Genomic DNA, 20,916 nt, shown 5'->3' with positions numbered 1-20,916 from the left:
AGAACACGGACCCGGCTCGTGCCGTAGCTAGCCTACTAGCGCTAAAGATCGCCAGGTTCCACAAAACAAACTTCATAGAATGAAAACGTTCAGATTATTTCATCCTAACTGTTAATCTGCCCAAACCCAACCTCTGAACATGTTGAGGGAATGTTGTCCCAAGGGCGAAGTTTGAAGAAGATATCCGTCGTGAACAAAGAGTTAGCTTCCCGCTAACCTCCAGCTGTGGATGAAGAACGAACGTTGTCCGCTGCGGTCTCTGCCATCTTCGGGGCTTCTCTCGAACAGTTTTGCTTCTGTGGGGCCTCGAAGAGAAAATGTAAGCAACTCTTACACCTTAATTTCCCCGTTCATGAATGAAAATACCGGATACACAGACAATATTTCATTCTACTTAACTTTGCATATGATCGGTGATCGTATTGCTTCCTGGGATCCAGTTGAATTTATGTCTTTTTGCCAGCAAAAGACATCAGTGCGCTGTGTTTCCCTCCTATGCGGTACCTCTGGAAGGCCGTGTGGAAGAGGGCGACTTGTGGAAAGGTGGGGGCTTATATGCGGGCAGTCCTCTGCTACCCCCCTTTCCCCTTCGGAATTGTGTTTTTATTTGGGTAATTGTGCCACAGGAAGTCCGCAGTTATCCCCTTTTCTGGCTGTGCCGGAAGAAGGTTAATGCACTTTATTTTGAAAAGTTCCAGAAAAGTATGTACCGGAGTTTTGGTGTCGAAATCCATGGCTGTATGGTCCCAACAAGATCATCATATTTCAGTAACTCGGTTCACTAAGTGAAACACATTATATGGATTAATTCCACACAGACTGATGTTTTCAGGCCTTTATTTCTGTTAGTTATGATTTTCTGCTTACAGATAATGAAAACAAAACATTAATGATAAGAATATTACATCAGATCAATTAAAAAACTTTTATCACGAAAATATGGGCTTAAAAAAGTAAGTTTAATACATTTTTAAAAAGTGTTAATTACAAAAGGTAGATTGATTCTGACAAACAAACCTCATCGGATCTCGTATTCTAAATTATTGAAGGTTTTTTACATTTGCAATTTCATCAGGAGCTTGTCTGCCGAAGTGTAGTTATATATTTACTGAGTTGTATGGCTGCTCTTAGAAAGCATTTCTATAGTTTCAGTTAGTCTTTAGCTATATAGTTAATTGACAGTTTAGAGTATTTTTCACAACAGGTAACATTCATACACCCACCAGACCCCCACATCCATGAAGGTATATTCACGTAGCCTGGGAGTGAAATGCTCTGTTTAGAAAATATGGCGCTACGAGTTTAAATATATTTAGTTTGTCCTTTATGTAATTTTACTGACATTTGATAATCATTCAAATAACAGGTGACAAACAAATCATTTCTTTCTACAGATGTTAAGAACAGAATGAGGATAAAATACCACAAGCCAATGGTAAAAAAAATGTTTCAGTCACGAGTGAACACATCTCTAATGCTGTGTGCCACCAAAATGAGCTGCATCCTAACCTAGTGAATGTGACAAACAAGCACTTCATCGCTGGATGAAACATTTATACAAATGCTTCCTGCTCTCCATTGGAAATGCACTACTCTGAACACATCTACTGCTAATTCTGGAACTGAAGACTTCCACCCCCTTATGTTGGGAGTGAAACACTCATTCAATTTTCCAGATTCTGTAGTTGCATGGAAATACTCCCAGTGGCTCATCTGACCTAGATGGTCAGGTCTATTAACACAGCTGGCAGCCCTGACTTAAGTCATTTTTTGTTGTAACAATGATGGCTGAGAAAACAGTGAAACGTTTGACAACATTCTCTTGTCAAAGTATTGACGGTCACTATCAGCTGACAGAGTGTATTCCACAGATTTATAGCTGAAGTTGCTTTAAGTTGGCAACATCAACGAGCTTAATTTGTAAGAAAATATGGACATATATCCTCTCCAATAGTGTTGTATTGAAGGGATGTAAACCTTTCCAGTTTGAGTTGTTTTAAATTAGTAAAGATAAATGTGAGGGTTTGTCTGAGAAACCTTGTGTCAAGGAATTCTTTACTCTTTTACTGACTCACAATTAGGCAATTCCTACTACAGGTACTGGAATAATTGCTAGTAATTTCTCAGAACAACATGCCAAAATATCTGAACTATCCTTTTAAGATATAATTGTCTCATTGCCACTAAAACCTATATATTTATGCTTAATGTCTGCACGCAGTGAAACCATAGTCAAACTAGTCTACCACTGTCAACTTGGTAAGTTGGGTACATAACTGATCTGTTTCGGATCTACTTTAGGTTCAGAAGGGGCGAACAAAAAAAAAAAAAAACATTTGTAAGTGGTAGATCTGTAAGAAAGAAATCATAGTGCCTGTCTCATCCAGAAAACAATTTGAATTTTTGAATAACACCTGCAGGCTGCAGGATATGTTGCTTTTTATTAAGGGGGTTCAGTGACAGCAAAGTGACAAAACACATAGAAGTACTGTGATTAAGGAGGAACTTCGTCAGGCATCATCTTCATCAGTCAGTAGTTGTGATGTTTCAGAGTGCTGAAGAATTGTTGAGGCAAATTGCCACAGGTGAATCTGACCAGCATGTCTGCTGCTTTTCTAGACAGAATTTTACATCAGATGCACCCAGGATGGATCAATGGTTCCATCACCAATTTATTACTTTAATATATTAGCTCATATTAGGTTGCTGCTTAATGTTTCTAAATTTCCGAATCAATGTCCAATTGCAAGTCTCCACAGCAGTCTGGCTACAAGAAGTATTCATACCCATTAAACCTTTTCACAATTTTTCATATTGCATCTACATACATTAATGTATTTCATATGATAAAGCCACACAAATGACATATGGTTTTCAACAGTGTTTAGAAATCTGATTTCAGATTTTAAAAATATCTGAAATGTGTGGTGTGCATTTGTATTCAGCTCCACACTGTCAGTACTTTGGAGACCAATGTTTCATTACAATTACTACTAATGTCTGTACATAGACATCTATAGACTGAAATATTTTCCCATTATTGTTGTTCAAACTCAGTTCAGTCAGCTTGGATGGAGAATATCTGTGAACAGCAGTTTTTAAGTCTTTCCACAGTCTCTTAAATGGATTTAGGTCTGTACTTTGACTAGGCCATTCTAACAATGGATGTTAATATTAAGCAATTTGCATCAGTAAGTAGACACATGTACAAAACGCTAGTGCATCTATAGAGCAGCTGTGAAAAGGTGCACTTTTGGGGATTAAATCCAGCTGCATCAGTTTTCACGTCCTTGCATAGGTTGAATTCGAACTGTTTATTAATGAGATACGTTATGCTTTTATACAAGAAACACTGTAGAATATTTGGTTTGGGGGCATATTTATCTGACATATACACTTTACTAGGAAGCAGACAACATTGGATTTTAAGAGGTTGTTTGTCCCGCTTGCATTTTCTCGCAGACGATGATTAGCAACACTATGGAGGTGGAGACAGGTGGGGGCACGTGTCACAAACAACAACAAGTAAGGATGGAGGCGATGAAACTGCACACACTAACTTACTTTATTACACACTTGAGTGAAAACAAGGTGTGACTGGAGGTCTGCCTGTAACCCAGCTTTACCTGCCTCAGTGTCTGACTTGGACTTAGACTTTGTTCCTGTCATCCTTTAAAACAGCTCCACAAATTTCAAGACAAATTTCAAGACAGTTACAGATGACATCATCAGAAGCCTTACAGTGTTGTTGAGAACAGGGATTTCGATACCTCGTTCATGTTTATTTTGCTTTTATTACCTCCTACTTGTCTCAGAAGAACCTAGCAAAAACATTTTCTTCACGTTAACTTTTATAAAAGATTTTTTTTAAACTAACTTTTCAACTACCTTTATGATTGTTCATGATATAGAAAATGCAGTAGCCACTCTGCTCCCCAATTTTCCAGGTCCATCATCTGTAACTGTAGAATGTTTAGACAGTTTGTTTGTATAGAAAACTATTTGCACAAATAACAAATAGACCTCACTTGAAGACATCTCTTACCTTTTTTATTCCATATTAGGGCCATTGAGGGACTTTGATAAACATTTATGGCTGATTGCCACCTTTAGCCATGGCAGCTATGTCTGTTGGCTGTAGTCGGCTGACATCTGTGGATATTATGGCAACACATCGTGTTGAATCAGCAACAGTGGCAGAAGACTGATTGGCCCTTAAGCAATGATTATTTACAACTGGTAAAAATGTAGGTGGCAATACATGATGGTTCCTGGTTCCAATCATTAAAAATAAATGTCCATTATACAAGTAGATGGCATTCAAAAGATTCCAACTAGTGAAGATTCAAAATGTTCTTGTTTTAACTGTGGAGGCCTGTCTGCCACCTGACTAGGATTTCAGACCTCTAGAATCTTGAGTGAAATTGAGGCATGGATAAAACTAAGTACACCCTAAAATTCAATAGCTTGTGAACCATCATTTTCAGCAGTAACTTGTGGTGTTTTTTTGCTGTATGAATTTATTATTCTTTTATATTTTAGAGGAGGGTTGGCTCACTCATTTTGAAAACATTGCTTCAGTTCACTATGATGTTTGTTTCTGTGAAGCTTTTAAGGTCCTCTACCTAGGCAGGCAAAACACATTGATTATTTCCTATTTCTTTACTTTTTAAGTGTATAATGACCTTTCTTCCACCCTCAGTGGCTGAGCAGGAGCTCAGTTTATGCTGCTCTTGCAGTGGGGGGAGTTACAGCTCAACATCTGCAGATTTAATGGCCTGTTAAACAGTCAAAACACTCACAGACAGAATAAATGAATAATTCAGGAAAAAATTTCTCGTCTCAATGCATCTAAATGCACCTAAATGGCTGAAATGGCGAATGACCAGCACCTACTGAAAAATCCCAAATGTCTATTTATTTTTTTATGCATATTTTTTCATATATTTAACATTTCAACATCAAAAGTAATATTTTCAGAAACGAAAATAACAGACAGATGGATGTCTTCAATGTTACTTTTGGGAATTGTTTTGTCCCCTGAAGACGTCCTTGGTGCACAAAGGTTTTATCAACTAGTGGCTCCAAGTAAAATGTACTTTGCATACCCACAAAAAACTAAATTCAGCTGCTGGGTAAAAGCTGTCGAGTCATACGTTGGGTTAGTTTGACCAAATAATGGGCAAAATGTTGTGACTCAGGAGCTTGGTCGGCGATGTGTAAAGTTCTTTAAATTACTCCACGGCTTGATAAATTTCTTTGGTGCATAGACTGAGTAGCTTTGCTCAAATATTGGGTCAAATTGTTACCCAATTGGTTGGGTAAAAGACAAACCTCGGAAGAAGCCAAATTACTCTCCACAAGCTGTGTTTAATTAGACCGTGATCTGATCAGATATCACTCCTCTACTATGGAGTAAAACATGGTAAGAAAAAAGTGAGCTCTAAGAGTTTAAAAGTGACAGGGTTATTTGTGTGGATAAGAAGTTATTGGTTTATTCTAGTATTTAACAGACTCAGTATTTAACAGATAACACCAGTTACACCTGTAATGAAGGAAGCTGTAGTTATTTCTACTTATGAAAAAATGCTTAAGATTGTGTTTTAGGGTTAGGGTTCACCAAATATTAGTGGTATAATAATCCTTAAGGGGTATGAATTTTTCGATAACATTAAGTTTAAAACGTGGTTAATTTAACCCAATCTTTGGATAGTTATCCTTACCTAGTATCCTGGGTTAAACCAATAATCCAACCCTGTTGAGCTGAAATAGTCAGGGTTGGCTTGGTCCAAATTTGACACCGGCACTGGGCTATAAATTGAGTTATTTTTAACTCAGCAGTTTTAAGTGTGTATCAGTTATTTACTTTGTAACCAGTGCAACATCTGTGATTACAAACTGTTTATGAGATTCGATTGCAACTTCTTGAATTTTAGTCAAGTCTTAAGACTTTAGAGTGAGTCTAACTCAACTCTAAAGCAGTTTTATTCCTTAATTTTAACTCAAGTCAAAGTCAAAGATTCGAGTCCCTATTTCCGCTTCCAGCAGCAGAACAATATCCTCCTTTGTCTTCTGGGCTTATCTGTGCAGGTGCAAAAGGGTGTGAGGGGTGCCTATATCCAGCACTCATTGGGAAAGAAGGTGAGTACAGCCTGGACAGGTCACCCAACAGTTATCTGTTTTCACTTTTCACTGTGGTAGGAATTTGCTGGACAGAAATTACTTTTACAGGGAGGAATTGTAAAAAGAATAGACATTATGACCACTTTGTTGGCTCTAAAAAGCTGTGTTTAGTAACATTCTGTTAAAAAATGTGATCCAAGTTTGAAAATATTGACATCAGCTTCTGAAGAACATTACAGACATAATGAATCATGTAAATGTCCGATATCATCACCAGTGTTTTTGCCACTATTTTATTCTGCAAAAGGCTTTGTTTGAAATCACTGGGGATTATTTAAATTTTACTGTTGCCACAATAGTTTAACTGAGCAAAGTACTTTTTGTCAAAATGAACAGATGCAGCCAGACATATGTTTACCTTAGACACCTGAGAGAAAAAAAAATGTGCCTGAACACATTAAAAAGTTTGATTAAATGAAACACTGTCATGACTGATCTATAGCTGACAATGATGGGGAGGATTTTAGCAGCAGAAGAGTGATGGTGGCAGACAGGGTGTCAGAACAAGGAAATGTAAGTAATGAAGGTTGAAGTACAAAAAAATAAAAGAAAGTTTTTTTCAGATCAAAAGTAGGCAAGAATCTCTGTGAAAGAAATAACAAGGAAAACAGCTGAAAATAGGATGGGCTCTGACATTGTGTAGGTTGGTGTATCTACTCCACTGCAGATAGTCAGAGAGAGATAAGAGATAATATGTATGCATGTGTGAGATCACCATGCAACAGGAAGAGATGAAAGTGTGGAGATGGAAATCCTCTAGGCCTTCTATATCCAGGGATAATAGAGCTGTCACAGCTTTTTGACTTAGGGCATTGATTCTGCCTTTAATTACTTTAGGCCTCCGCCAGCTGCATAGCAGTCCAAGGATATTAAATACAATGTATTGTTCCACTCAAGCAGTTATGACACTGATAGCACTCTGATATGTACTCATGTGTTGTCAGTGCCAATAATCCTTTTATCGATTAGAGCTGCCAACAAACAATTAAAGCAATTATGTGGAGGAACAGCCTCAGACAAAATAACATTCTGCTTTTCATCAGGCGTGGAAATAGCTTTAGCCACATTAAAGGTGTGCTGCTTTCCTGCTCTCCCTGTTTTTCATTCTGATTTTGGGTCACTCAGATTTAGGTTCCAAGAACAAGTTTAGACTTAGCCATATGGCACAATCACAAATAGTTGATCCAAAAGGTTCTTTTATTTGACCAGAAAGAGCTTGTATTGATTTTTGAATTATATAATTCTCTCTACAGCCTAGTACAACTGTAAGTGCATCATTTCAATTGACCCAAAAGTTTGAAGTGGCACTATTCCTGCAAAGTTGGCATCTTTCAAAAGTTTTCTTTGGGTATTTGTTAAATTTATTTTTGTTTTCAGTGTGCAATTTAGAAGCTGATGATGTTTGTTAAATCCAATTTTAGCATAAAATAGACTCCTAGACATACTGTAGCTAATGTTGTTTTCAAATATGGTAGATTTGGACAAACAATTGGAAAGTTTTAAAATTTTAAAACCTGGCTTATTTCAATTACCTTTGTTACGTTTACCAAACAAAGGAAAGGTTAACTAGAATAATGCCAGCTCCAACAAGGTAATCCCATCCATCCATCAATCCATCCATCCATCCATCCATCCATCCATCCATCCATCCATCCATCCATCCATCCAGGATCTCTTCACAGTGGGATCTGGAAGGAATTCCTCTAAGAGGCATTGCTATGTTACATCCTGATCAGATACCCCAGCCTCCTTAACTGACACCATCCAATGCAGTGACAAACCAGCTCTACTTGGAGTTGCACCTGATTTTTACCTGCAGTTTCTATCCTCATAAACAGCGTCTCGCGACAGAATCACATTCACTCTGTAAGACTCGTGCTCTGCTGGTTCAGTGGGTCATGCACCTCACTATTTTCGTGTGCTTGTGGGGTGTGGTGCTAACCAAACACGAAGAGCACCAAGTAGGAGTGTGAAACTAGTTTGCTTCAAAATAATCTACACAGTTGATTATTAACACAGATTAATAATGACACTCTCGTTCAGCATCAGCATATCCATTGCTTTTGCTTTTGTTCTGGATTTGACACTTTTCATTTCAAAATATTTCAATGTCTCTGGGACATAGAATGCATCTCCTTCCTGAACTGTATGATGACTGGGCATTCTTAGCAATCATAAATCTGCAAGTTGCTGTTCACAAAAACCGCTTAGATTACAATCTATTGATCAGTGTTGCAAAATACAAGGCAATAAGGAGAATTTCTTTGCCTAATACCAGGTTTAAATGTCTTGGATTAAATCCTTTGAGATGTATTGTATTGATCCCTTATCTGAGTCTGGATAAGATGGAGATCAATGTTTTTTTTTTTTTTGTAAGATGTCAAACTGTTTATTTTGGCTCAATAATAGCAATGTCTTTCTCTCCAAAATGACAGTAGGGGATTGAAAGTATAGTTTAACCCTGAACTACTTAAGGGTTATTCAATGTTCTCTTGTCATTTTCTGTATCCAGAATCGGAGCATGGTGTTGCATCCTAGACATTTGCTTAAGGAGTCTTGTAGATCCTCTTATTAACTGTTAACAAAAGCACTAAATGTTTAGAGTGCTCATTTCCTATTTAAGGACCCAAACTAAGATAATGTGGCCGTCCTAATTCTGGTCATTATTATGATGTTTATTTAAGCTGCTCTTCCAGAGTTTTGCCTGAATCTATAGTTAGCCTGCATGAATGAGTCTTTCTTAAGGCGAACTAATTAATCGGTTAATTAGACAAATCCGCTGCACAGTGGCTCTATTTGAACTTGCTTTTTGCCAAATGTGTTGTACCACTTAAACATTTAATGTGTATTTGGGTAGAAATCTACACAAATCAACTGTTTGTTGGTTATTTTGCTGATGTTTACCTTAGCCTGGGCTTTGGCTTCATCTGAAACATATAAGGTTGGACTAATTGTTGAGCAAAAATTGGAGTCTTCCAGAGACCTTTAGGCAAGCCTTTAAGACTCTTCCTCAAGGTCCAGTTATCAAACCACAAATATATTTGAAATCTCAATAAATCTAAAGAAGTATGTATGATGACCACCATTTACTAGATGATAGAATAAAATCTTATTAAACTTTTGCTGGCAGCTAACGGGGGATGGACTTGGTAGATAGATGTTTGGAAGGCTGGTGTTGGATTAACAAGTAACAAATAAGTCATTTATTTGTAATTTTATACAGTACATAGTAGAAAATCAAATGAAACAAAATTGTGTTTCCCTTGTCCAAAAGATATGGATCAATTTAAATCGTCCTTCTTATGTAGATTGTATGGTGTTTTGCAGTGATCATAGATGGGTGGACAGGCAGGTGTCCAGCGATGTTTAACACTGTGATCTGCGGTGGGAGAATAGAGCAGGTACAAAATAGCCTGAAAATATGGATGCAAGATGAATGAAAGTCAGGGGAAACAAGACAGAATCCCTGTGTGTGAATGATGCAAGGAATCAATATTTAGAAGCTGGATGATTACAGGTACCTGGGATCAACCATGCAAAGCGATGGCTAGTGGAGAAGATAAAGGTGGAGAGGTAGAAGACAAGTTTCAGGACAAAAGGACTAGCAGTATTCTGGAGGGGGTTTTCGGCCTGCCATTCTAAACGCTTAAAGTTAGTCTGCTCATCCATTAGAAAGCCATTTTTATCAGTTTCCTGTTGGAGCCTTTTGTGTCATCCACGTTTCAAATGTTTGTTTCTGTTAATTTCAGTAAAATTTTATAATTTGTGCAACAGATCTGTTCCCCTTAAACCAACAGCATGATGCTACTGTTGGGATTATGATTATTGATTAATTAATATTTATCAATAATTATAATAAAAAATCATAATTAAAAAAATTAATTTCTTAACCAAAAATCCTCATTTATGAATTGAAACCAGAGATGTCTTCTGGTGTTGTAATTGTGGCTCAATGCCCTTGATAATTACAACCGTTAAATACTCAGTAATAATTGATAACTGTTACCAGAGATGTCACTGTTTAATCAACCGTTTATGCCGAAACTTGTGGAACTTTAACCTTATTTTGACTGACAAATGGCTCTTGCACAAAATAAACACAAACGACTTCTCTTCATCTATGTGAATATTTATTAAATCAACAGCCTGATCTCCCTCGCTATTCCGATTCAATAATCTTCACCTAATCAAGCATGCAAAGTTCTACACAGAAGGAAAAAGAAAATCTCACTAAACAAAATAAAACAAAACAGCAGTGGGTGTGTATGGAATCAAACCAGCAGTTATGGCAAAGGTGATAATATGACAAAGGAATATGGTGTTGAACGGAGTTTTGGGAAGCAGCCCGCCAGAAAGTGTAGCTTAATTACGGTGAGCCATAAAACATCCCCCGCCGCTGGGGATGTTCGAGAACACAAAGGGTTATAAATGTTTTGGTGGCAACTTATAAAATATGAAGTTGAAGACAAAGAAAATTGGTGATTTTCACAATAAGGTTATTATAGCAGTCCAGTTTCACAGCGCACCTGCTCTCAGGTGTTCACACGGTGAAAGCACAATCTTGCGAGACTCGGCGGCCTAAGAAAACAACAGTAATCATGTTTCATAAGAACAATGGCAAGAGCATACAATTCAGAACACATTAGACTCTAAGTGGCGATTCTACATCGCACTAAAACCCTACTCTACCCTGCCCAAAGCTATTCCTAATAAAGAAATTAAAATAAAAGTGTGGATTTTACTTGTTGAAGTCTTCCTTCTGGGGCAGCGAGTGAGAGAGGAAAGGGCGGTGAAGAGTTTCTGCGCGTCCGCAGTTAAACTCCAAGAAAGTGGTCAGTCTCCATCCTTTGGCCTCCTTGGCGAAAGGGAAAAATATGATCTGACCGTCAGCAGTCGACTAGAACAAAACAAGGTGGCGATCCGTCTCCTTGAAACTACTGTGAGGTTTTCTTTCTTATGTTACATGTTAAACTCACGTCTTCGATTGGCAAAGTGAAATTTCTGGCCTTCTTATTCCAGAAACGTCTTTCATGAATTTTTCTTTTCCATTGGCCAATTAGGAGAATAAATTAAATCCATGTGGGACCTCTTCTCCAGAATGAGATGTTTCAGATGTTGGTCCGGTCTCCAACGTGAAGCAAAGTGTGGGCAGTCTCATAGTCCGTTTATATGGTTCAGTGGGGCATCGGAACTGGGACGCCCCATCTTATCAGCCGTAGTGGCCGCTGGGATTTGTAGGACAGACTATCCTGTGGTACAAAATGGCCGATGACATTAGAAAGGCATACTGGCGTCCAGCAACGTGCAAATAGTCCAATATTCAGCAAACAAGTGGTCCAACACTACCACCACCTTGCAAAACAATGGATTTTGCTTTGGAAACCTCTTCAGTCTTCCCCAATGATACATTATTGTCAATGTTGCCAAATAACTCAGTCTTTGTCTCGTATGACCATAAAGTCTTCAGCACATTGACAAAGTGTTAATTTCATAGAAGGGACTTCTTTTGGTTTGCAAGGTTTAAGTTGTGTGTGTCCTTGATTGATTTTGCAGATCTTCACCAATTTTGTTTTATTTTAGGGTGACTGTTGTGGGCCATGGAGCAATGGAAGAAGATAGCGTGGTTTGATCAGTCACTTTTTTAAAACATCTGATTGGGCTTGTGTGTGTTCATCCCTTAAGTAGGGTATACATTGCACCAGGACGCACTATGGGAAGCATTTAACATAGGAAAGCATTGTTGCAGACTACTTACACCCTTTCATGGAGACAGCATGCCTTTGTGGCTGAGGTGTTGTTGTGCCCTTCATTTCAAATCGAATCAAATAAGTGCAATTCCACCTCACAACTTACAGGACTTAAATGCTAAAATTATGTCAGCAAATACCACAGCACACCCTCAGTCTAGTGAAGTCCATGCCTCGATAGGTCAGGGCTGTTTTAGCAGCCAGAGGGGACCGACTCACCGTTAGGCAAGTGGTCATAATTTTATGTAATGCCTGATTGGTGTATGTGCAATAAGGTAGTGGGCGTAAGTGGGTATGCAATTTAGTGAAATAATTTTTTTAATGAGTTTTAATGATTAATGAATTGTTTAATTATGAAACATAGCAAGTGGAAAAAGAAGGATGAAGCTGCCAAAAGCTCATAAAACAACTGAGTACATATTTGGGCAATTATTTAGAGTGCCAGAATGATAAAGCTACAGAGCATTTATCTGAAGACCGCACATTCACAACATCTAGTTAAGTTGTCACCAAGCCGGCATGTACTGTCAGAAGGTTAGTTTAGAAGATAACTTTAAACAACACTTATCAAACTGCCTATACAGAGGGAATATTATAAGCCAACACAGTCTGGTGGTCTGGATCAAGCTTGACTGAGATGAAGAGGTCCATGGTGGTTTATTGGAAGTAATATTTTCCCACACTGCAAATGTAAAAACTGATGGCACCTTAACAGTCTGAGGCTGTGACACAGTTTGAATTAAAAAGGGGAAATGTTCTTTAAATCCCAGTATGTTTGTGTTTGTCTGTTTTGAAAAGGAGGGGGCTTCAGGATGAAGAAATTGATTACATTTTCCCAGGCGGTTGCTGACAAGAACCACTTTGCCTGAGTAAATGATGGCAAGTCAGTGTTTCAATCAAAGTGGTCTGCTGACATCTCCATGACGATGCAGACATCAGTCATGGAAAATGTACTTGGTTTGATGCTGGTAAAGGAGTCACATTAGAGCCAATCCTGCTGCTGGTTGTATAAAAATCACTTCATCTCCATGCATCCACCGATGTTTGTTTAACATGACTCAGCAATTTTGGTTTGGCCTTTTTTTCACTCCAAGTGGTTATAATGCCACAGTGAGAGGGAAGGTAATTGTGATCATTTAAACTCTGTTCTTAGCAATGATAGTAGTACAAACATTACAGGTGTTGTTTCTGTTTTTTTTAGTAATAATAAGCAGCACAATAATCAATCAATAACTGACCATCTGAAGCTGTATCTCCAGGACAACAAGGTCATTTACAGACAACAGACCTCTAGCCTTCAGTTCCATTTTTGGTTGGTGCCGAGTGGTCTCAGCGCCACTAGTTTGTTTGCTGCTGGGACTGGTTTAGAGGTTGAATTACAAGATGATGAAACAAAATCCACAGAAAACTTTGCAACATAGTATGACTGCAGTTATTTTCCCTGAGCCATACCAATAGTGAAAACAATATTTCTTTTAACTCGAAGTTGCTGCTTTGTCTAAGAAATTTCCAATACTCACATTTTCTGTGCCTTTTGTTGAGCTGTTGTCTAAAGCCGGCACTGATAGAGCATGATGGATAAGTGTTGCTGAAACTCATTACAACCATAGTGGCAAGCCAAAAGATTCTTATTACCGGCACCTTGTGGTAGCATTGAAAGTACAATCAGGTAAATACAATACAGACGGTAAAGATCAAAAGATTACATTTAAAATCGCACATTGAGATGACTTTTCAAAGCTTTGACAATCCGTACCTATCCGTAATTATTACTGACGCCTATCAATTCATGCAACTTGTTCATTATTATCACTGGCCAAAGGCTGATAGGAGATTCTAACAGTCAGATAACCTTAAATAAAAATGCCATGATTTTACAGTATCATAGTATTTGCACAAATATTTTCAACAAAAAAGTAAAAGCAATATAATTGCTTTTATTTAAGTGAAACAGTTAATAACAGTTATTCCTAGTGTTAATAAAGGCAATTATCTATTGTTGCCATTATAAAATTATCTATAATATTTATTTATTTATTAAATGTTATGCTAGTCAATTACGTGGGATATTTGCTTAGATAGTGTGCAATCAGCACCGTAACAGACATACAGCCGGTAGCCTGCCTACTGTAGTTTTAAGGCTGGACCAAACATTGATCATGATCACTAAAATCTGGGCTGCACAGAACCGGTCTCAGATGAGCTCAGTGGGCAGACACAAATAATGAACTTTAGAGTCAACAGGGAGGTTTCAAGCAGTGTTAATTTTGTCAACTAAAGTTTTCTATCATGTTTTTTTTCACTGACATTTTTTCCGAATGAAAACAAAAAACATTCTGTGAGAAAACTGTGACTAAAACTATGTCAAAACTGACATTTATGTCAACTAAGATGACAATATTAAAAGAAGAAATCCAGTCAGACCTATTTTTAGTCATTTCTTAAAGTGAGAAGAATTGTAAAAAATAACCAATAAGACATAATCTTTGCATACTCTGCCGGCATATTAAAATTGTATGGTTTTTGAAATTTACACAAAACATTTGAATTATTTCTTGTTTCATACATATTAAACATGTTTGAGTATTGCAATATATATGTATATATATATATATATATATATATATATACAGGTCCTTCTCAAAAAATTTGCATATTGTGATAAAGTTCATTATTTTCCATAATGTCATGATGAAAATTTAACATTCATATATTTTAGATTCATTGCACACTAACTGAAATATTTCAGGTCTTTTATTGTCTTAATACGGATGATTTTGGCATACAGCTCATGAAAACCCAAAATTCCTATCTCACAAAATTAGCATATCATTAAAAGGGTCTCTAAACGAGCTATGAACCTAATCATCTGAATCAACGAGTTAACTCTAAACACCTGCAAAAGATTCCTGAGGCCTTTAAAACTCTCAGCCTGGTTCATCACTCCAAACCCCAATCATGGGTAAGACTGCCGACCTGACTGCTGTCCAGAAGGCCACTATTGACACCCTCAAGCAAGAGGGTAAGACACAGAAAGAAATTTCTGAACAAATAGGCTGTTCCCAGAGTGCTGTATCAAGGCACCTCAGTGGGAAGTCTGTGGGAAGGAAAATGTGTGGCAGAAAACGCTGCACAACGAAAAGAGGTGACCGGACCCTGAGGAAGATTGTGGAGAAGGGCTGATTCCAGACCTTGGGGGACCTGCGGAACCAGTGGACTGAGTCTGGAGTAGAAACATCCAGAGCCACTGTGCACAGGCGTGTACAGGAAATGGGCTACAGGTGCCGCATTCCCCAGACCTGGGCTACAGAGAAGCAGCACTGGACTGTTGCTCAGTGGTCCAAAGTACTTTTTTCGGATGAAAGCAAATTCTGCATGTCATTCGGAAATCAAGGTGCCAGAGTCTGGAGGAAGACTGGGGAGAAGGAAATGCCAAAATGCCAGAAGTCCGGTGTCAAGTACCCACAGTCAGTGATGGTCTGGGGTGCTGTGCCAGCTGCTGGTGTTGGTCCACTGTGTTTTATCAAGGGCAGGGTCAATGCAGCTAGCTATCAGGAGATTTTGGAGCACTTCATGCTTCCATCTGCTGAAAAGCTTTATGGAGATGAAGATTTCATTTTTCAGCACGACCTGGCACCTGCTCACAGTGCCAAAACCACTGGTAAATGGTTTACTGACCATGGTATCACTGTGCTCAATTGGCCTGCCAACTCTCCTGACCTGAACCCCATAGAGAATCTGTGCGATATTGTGAAGAGAACGTTGAGAGACTCAAGACCCAACACTCTGGATGAGCTAAAGGCCGCTATCGAAGCATCCTGGGCCTCCATAAGACCTCAGCAGTGCCACAGGCTGATTGCCTCCATGCCACGCCGCATTGAAGCAGTCATTTCTGCAAAAGGATTCCCGACCAAGTATTGAGTGCACAACTGTACATGATTATTTGAAGGTTGACGTTTTTTGTATTAAAAACACTTTTTTTTAATTGGTCGGATGAAATATGCTAATTTTGTGAGATAGGAATTTTGGGTTTTCATGAGTTGTATGCCAAAATCATCCGTATTAAGACAATAAAAGACCTGAAATATTTCAGTTAGTGTGCAATGAATCTAAAATATATGAATGTTAAATTTTCATCATTACATTATAGAAAATAATGAACTTTATCACAATATGCTAATTGTTTGAGAAGGACCTGTATATATATATATATATATATAAATATATATATATTGTTTCTTTTCCAGCCTAGGATCATAATTTTATCTCTGTGTAAAGAGACAGTTTTCCTTTATCTTAGTAGACCCCAAATACTTGATATTTTACTTGACTCCATTTACATTATATTTAGTCGGATAAAATTCTGTAAAACTTAGTTGACAAAAACTAGACTAAACCTAAATGTTGTGGCCTTTTCTCAGCCAGCTGACTGGCAATGAGCAGCAACATGCAGGGAATAGTTGGCACTGCATTTGTCTACGTTACATAATATCTGAGAAGTGTACCATTTGTCATTACATCCCGTATTGCTTCCATTTTGTATCTGGAAGCAAATAATTTAATTCCATGTACCTAATCATTGCTTATAGTTTTTATGTATTTGTAGTCAGCAAATTAATTTTCATGGAACATAACAGATTGTGACCCCTGATCCATCCAAAATTATTCTGTTGTCTTCCTTTTGGGAAATATTTATCAGTCACTAAATCACATTCCCTTAAAAAAAACTACTAGCAATTATAGAAATGTATTTTAAATCTTCAGATTCAGAGGAGGTATGAAACGCCCCCCTGATGGGTACAAAATTGGCACATGGTCTGTGCAAAACATCCTGTGGCAGATGGCTCTTTCATGCAGCCGTTAAAAATCAGGTAAGAAAATGGCAGAAATTACTAAATAAAAAAATGGTGAAGGGAGAGAAATAACCGACATCCTATTTTAAACTCCTCTTGACTCCTTGACCCTCTTTGCAAAGTTACTCAACTAGATAAGTATAAAAGGAAATATTCAACTCATAGACGCTTCTAAGCTTTAGCATTCCAATCGCTTAATGTGGAGAAACTGAAAAGGAAATAGAATGGAATACAATACAATACAAAGCAATAGAATACAATAAAAATACCTTTATTGTCCTGCAGTGGGGAGCCCACAGATACTAGCAAACATAACAACCATAAAGATCTGAAAGCCTGTACAGTAAAGGAAAAAGATTGGAACATAAGAAAAAGAAGGACTGTACAGTTATTAAAAATTGCATACTCAGATTAATGAAATGTGCAATTGAGTAGGTTGAGTACTGCATGAGAAAAACAATATTTACAAAAAAATGAAAAACAGTGCAAATAACAGTGGGAATGCAAACACTTATTGAGTTTGTTGGAAGTAGTGATGGTGATAAAGTCTAACAGCTGCTTGGAGGAAGGATCTGCCATAATGCTCCTATGTGCACCTAGTGTACCTTAGTGGTACGTGAGCACATTGCAGGGTGTACGTGGAAACATTTAGGACCTGATCTTTAAAAGGTTTGCGTGTACTAAACCGCACACAAACCTGTTTGCGTCCACATAGCTGAACTACAAACAACGTGGTAATCGGATTGCGTGTGCAAAATCAGCTGAACTGCGGGCGCAAACTTTTTAGCATGTCATCCTTCATGAATGTGCAGAACGCATGATAATGACTCAAACGTGCAAATTTATGGGACAATATGCAAACGTAATCCTTTACCAGCCGCAATTTGATTTTCTAAACCTGAAAGGGATTGCACGTGCAATCTTTGAAGACCCCACGCAACATACCCACGTATTCTAGTGCAATTTATTTATAGTACACACAAATTAGCACGCGCTATTTGGTATCTTTGAAGATCAAGCCCTTAATATTTTATTTCCAAGACGACAGGTACATATCATCAGTAAGTAGGGATAATTCTTGGATGTTTGACGCAGGTGAACACGCGCTCCCAGCCACGGACAGGAAAAACATGCCACTAAAACTTGGAAAGCAGGCAAGGATATCTCCGGTTTAAAAGCGCATCATTTCGTTTTGATGGCAGCAGGGCTAACTCTCCTACTACTGATACATATGGTGAAGGTAGAAATACACAAAATAGCCCAAGTGTTTCATGCCCTGCCCCTGACACACAGCTAAAGTCCAGTCACTACAGAATAAAAGCTTCTGACCTGGCTTGGCTGTTGGAGGTGAGATAATCCCCCTGGCTTTAAAAGGTAATTAAATACATACATGATGTATTGATAAAGAAAGACAACAGATAAAGATTGGAAGATGGAAAGAGACTGAAACGGATAAAAGATTTGATAAGGAGAGAGACAGAAAGATGGAAAATAAGAAAGATGGAGAGACAGGTAAAGAAAAAAAGATATAGATATATAAATAAAGCAGGAAGAAGATAAACATATATATATATATATATATATATATATATATATATATATATATATATATATATATATGTGAATGCATAATGTAAATGATGATATAAAGATCATCAGAGTTGTCACCAGTTCACTGTTCTGGTGAACACCTAGCCTCACTATCTCAACATAAAAAAGATATAATTACAGAAACCAGTTTAATGGTAATTACATAAATAATCACACCTTCACAATGGACACGGCCAAGAAAACCTATTAAAACAGTTAATCAAATCCGCATTAAGACTTTTGTTTATTAACTTTAGAGGCACATAAAGTACATTTGCATATTTGTTTTTTTATGTAATGCATTTATCTAATTATCTCTCCGCTTTTCCTTATTTGTTCTACTTTACATTCACAGTCCCAACAGCAATAAACAGACACTGGCTGCAGATGGGAACAATAGCATAATTATGTGGCTAATTATGTGACTATCTGCTTGAATTGTACAGCTGAATAGCAAATGCAAAAAGCTAAGTTAGAACTGATCATAATTGTCAGGATGTCCGTGTACAAGATTCCAATGAAAGAACTGAAGTTACAGTTCTTTCAGAAACGAACTGTTTTCTTTGCTTGGAATTATTAATAACGAGAAAATTGGTAATTTGATACATATAAAATTTGTGTTTGTTAAGAGCAAACATTGACAGTTTGAAAAACTGATTGAAAAATCTACGTACCAATGGAAGTAAAAAAAAGCTGTCATAGAAACTAAAAGATCATGTAAATAACTATTTTGGGAAATAACGGCTAATTGTATCCAGTCGTTACTTGTTAACATTATGCCTGGTTAATTGACTGTGACACCCAAACATCTTTTTGTACCATGGTGTTCTACAAGGTCCAACACCTTTGAAGCCAGCAATTGGAAACAAAATAATTTCTACAGTCCTATAAAACTGTTGAAGCCATCTCTGCTTCCCCGAGTCCATTGATTTGGTTACAGGTTTCAAAGAGTGAAATAAACACAAGTACAATCTACTTATGTTCGCCTCTGCAGAGTGAGAGATGGAGTGCCAAGCAGCTGCAAACCCATCTCTGATCAACTCTTGCTTTCAGCTCATTTTATTCAGTCTCAAGGGTGTGTTCAACATATACATATATCATGTCACACATGTATAACATAACATAACAGTCCAAATAAGGAATACTTCTGATTGTAACATGCAACTCATCCTCCCCTGTCTCTGGCCTTCCCTGTCCTCTTCTAATTTATGACCTTGCACTCTATGTTTTCACTCCCCTAGGCCCCTTCTATGCTTCACTCCCTAAGCTTGACCCCCCTATTTCAACACATTCCAGTTACACACACAGATAGTTTATATTACACACATAGATAGTTTATATTCTACAAAACCCAGTCTCCTTTCAAACAACACCGTGGAAAAGGCTGACTGTATGTTCAATTCATTTGATTATTATACTGAATGTCCTGGACATTGCAACCTTAATTATCGTACCCTCACAGTTTTACAGCCATTTGAGCTTTGAAACTTGAGATGAAAACCAGTCACAGCTGTCAGACTGGTAAAAGGAATGGATCAATGGGTCAGTGACACAAAATACTTCAACGACCATCAGGCAAAGGGAGGGAGTCGTAGCGTTGACTTGGGGACAATTTTGGGGGTGTGGTTAAAACAGGCACCATTGGAGAATCATTTCAACAGGTATTAAGTGTTTCCTTCTGTATGTAGGTCTGAGCTGGTTACTTTCAAGACGATGTCTTGTATTTTCTGGGTTTGTGAAAGAGAACAAGGGTTACAAGAGCTTACAACTCGGATACCTGCACATCTCTCAGCAATACAGAATAATGTACCTTGTTATTATCAAGGTTAAGGGCATGTATTGTTTTGGACCAATCTGAGTTGTAAGTTTATTCTTATAGGCAATGATAGTAATTGATGTTTTCTCTTAGAAATACAATTTAATTGCTCTTGGCAACATTTATACTCTTAAAGTCTAATAGTATTTACTGAACGAAGACCACACAGTGTCGCAACAGGAGTTTCATCTCATTTATTTTTCAAAGACATACAGATGTACTGATCAGTAAGTTTTGGCCAGTTCACGATATCAGTTTTTGGAAGCTCTGTACCAGTTTAAGCTGATTCTAATATCTCTTCAGAAACAATCATATAAGAAGATATAACAACACCATTGAAAACAGGGTTTGTTTTCTAACCTCCTTTATGCTGTTAATAATTATGATCAACATTTGGCCTACGCACAAACACATGGCATGTGTAAATGAGCTTCTCATCTTTTTATCTGCTGAATGTCTTGTTCTTTCAGAGCCTGGATGAACTAAAGACTTGTCTTTGAAAATTCAGTTTTCTTTTAAATATATTTTTCCTGGCAAAGATAAAGTTAAGTGTTCCTCAGTGTCCAGACACAGAAGAGTATGACCAGGTAACCTTCGATATAGCGCATTCACTGATCGTAAAAAAATCAGACTTGTGAGATTCTGACTTACTGTTTCAAGCTGAAAATCGACCGATTTGGGCCACCAGCTAATTTCTCTCTGCATCTCTAAGGAGAAGGGTCACAAA

At 37.7% G+C, this 20,916-nt stretch overlaps 1 protein-coding gene across 2 annotated transcripts in view; it reads left to right on the top strand.

Annotated features, from left to right (window-relative positions):
* vstm2a (V-set and transmembrane domain containing 2A) overlaps window positions 1-20,916 on the top strand; it is a 149,153-nt gene that overhangs the window by 44,413 nt on the left and 83,824 nt on the right. The window contains exon 3 of one of the 2 annotated variants that reach the window (XM_047349447.1): window positions 6,091-6,141. The exons of the other annotated variant lie outside the window; for it this stretch is intronic. Within the exon in view, the coding sequence (XP_047205403.1) occupies window positions 6,091-6,141 (51 nt within the window). The remainder of the gene's footprint in view (window positions 1-6,090; window positions 6,142-20,916) is intronic. 2 annotated transcript variants of the gene reach the window in all.

This window comes from Girardinichthys multiradiatus, chromosome 21, assembly GCF_021462225.1.
Source record: "Girardinichthys multiradiatus isolate DD_20200921_A chromosome 21, DD_fGirMul_XY1, whole genome shotgun sequence".
NCBI lineage: Eukaryota > Metazoa > Chordata > Actinopteri > Cyprinodontiformes > Goodeidae > Girardinichthys > Girardinichthys multiradiatus.
Note: the sequence above shows the minus strand (reverse complement) of the source record. Positions and strands in the feature narration are given on the sequence as shown.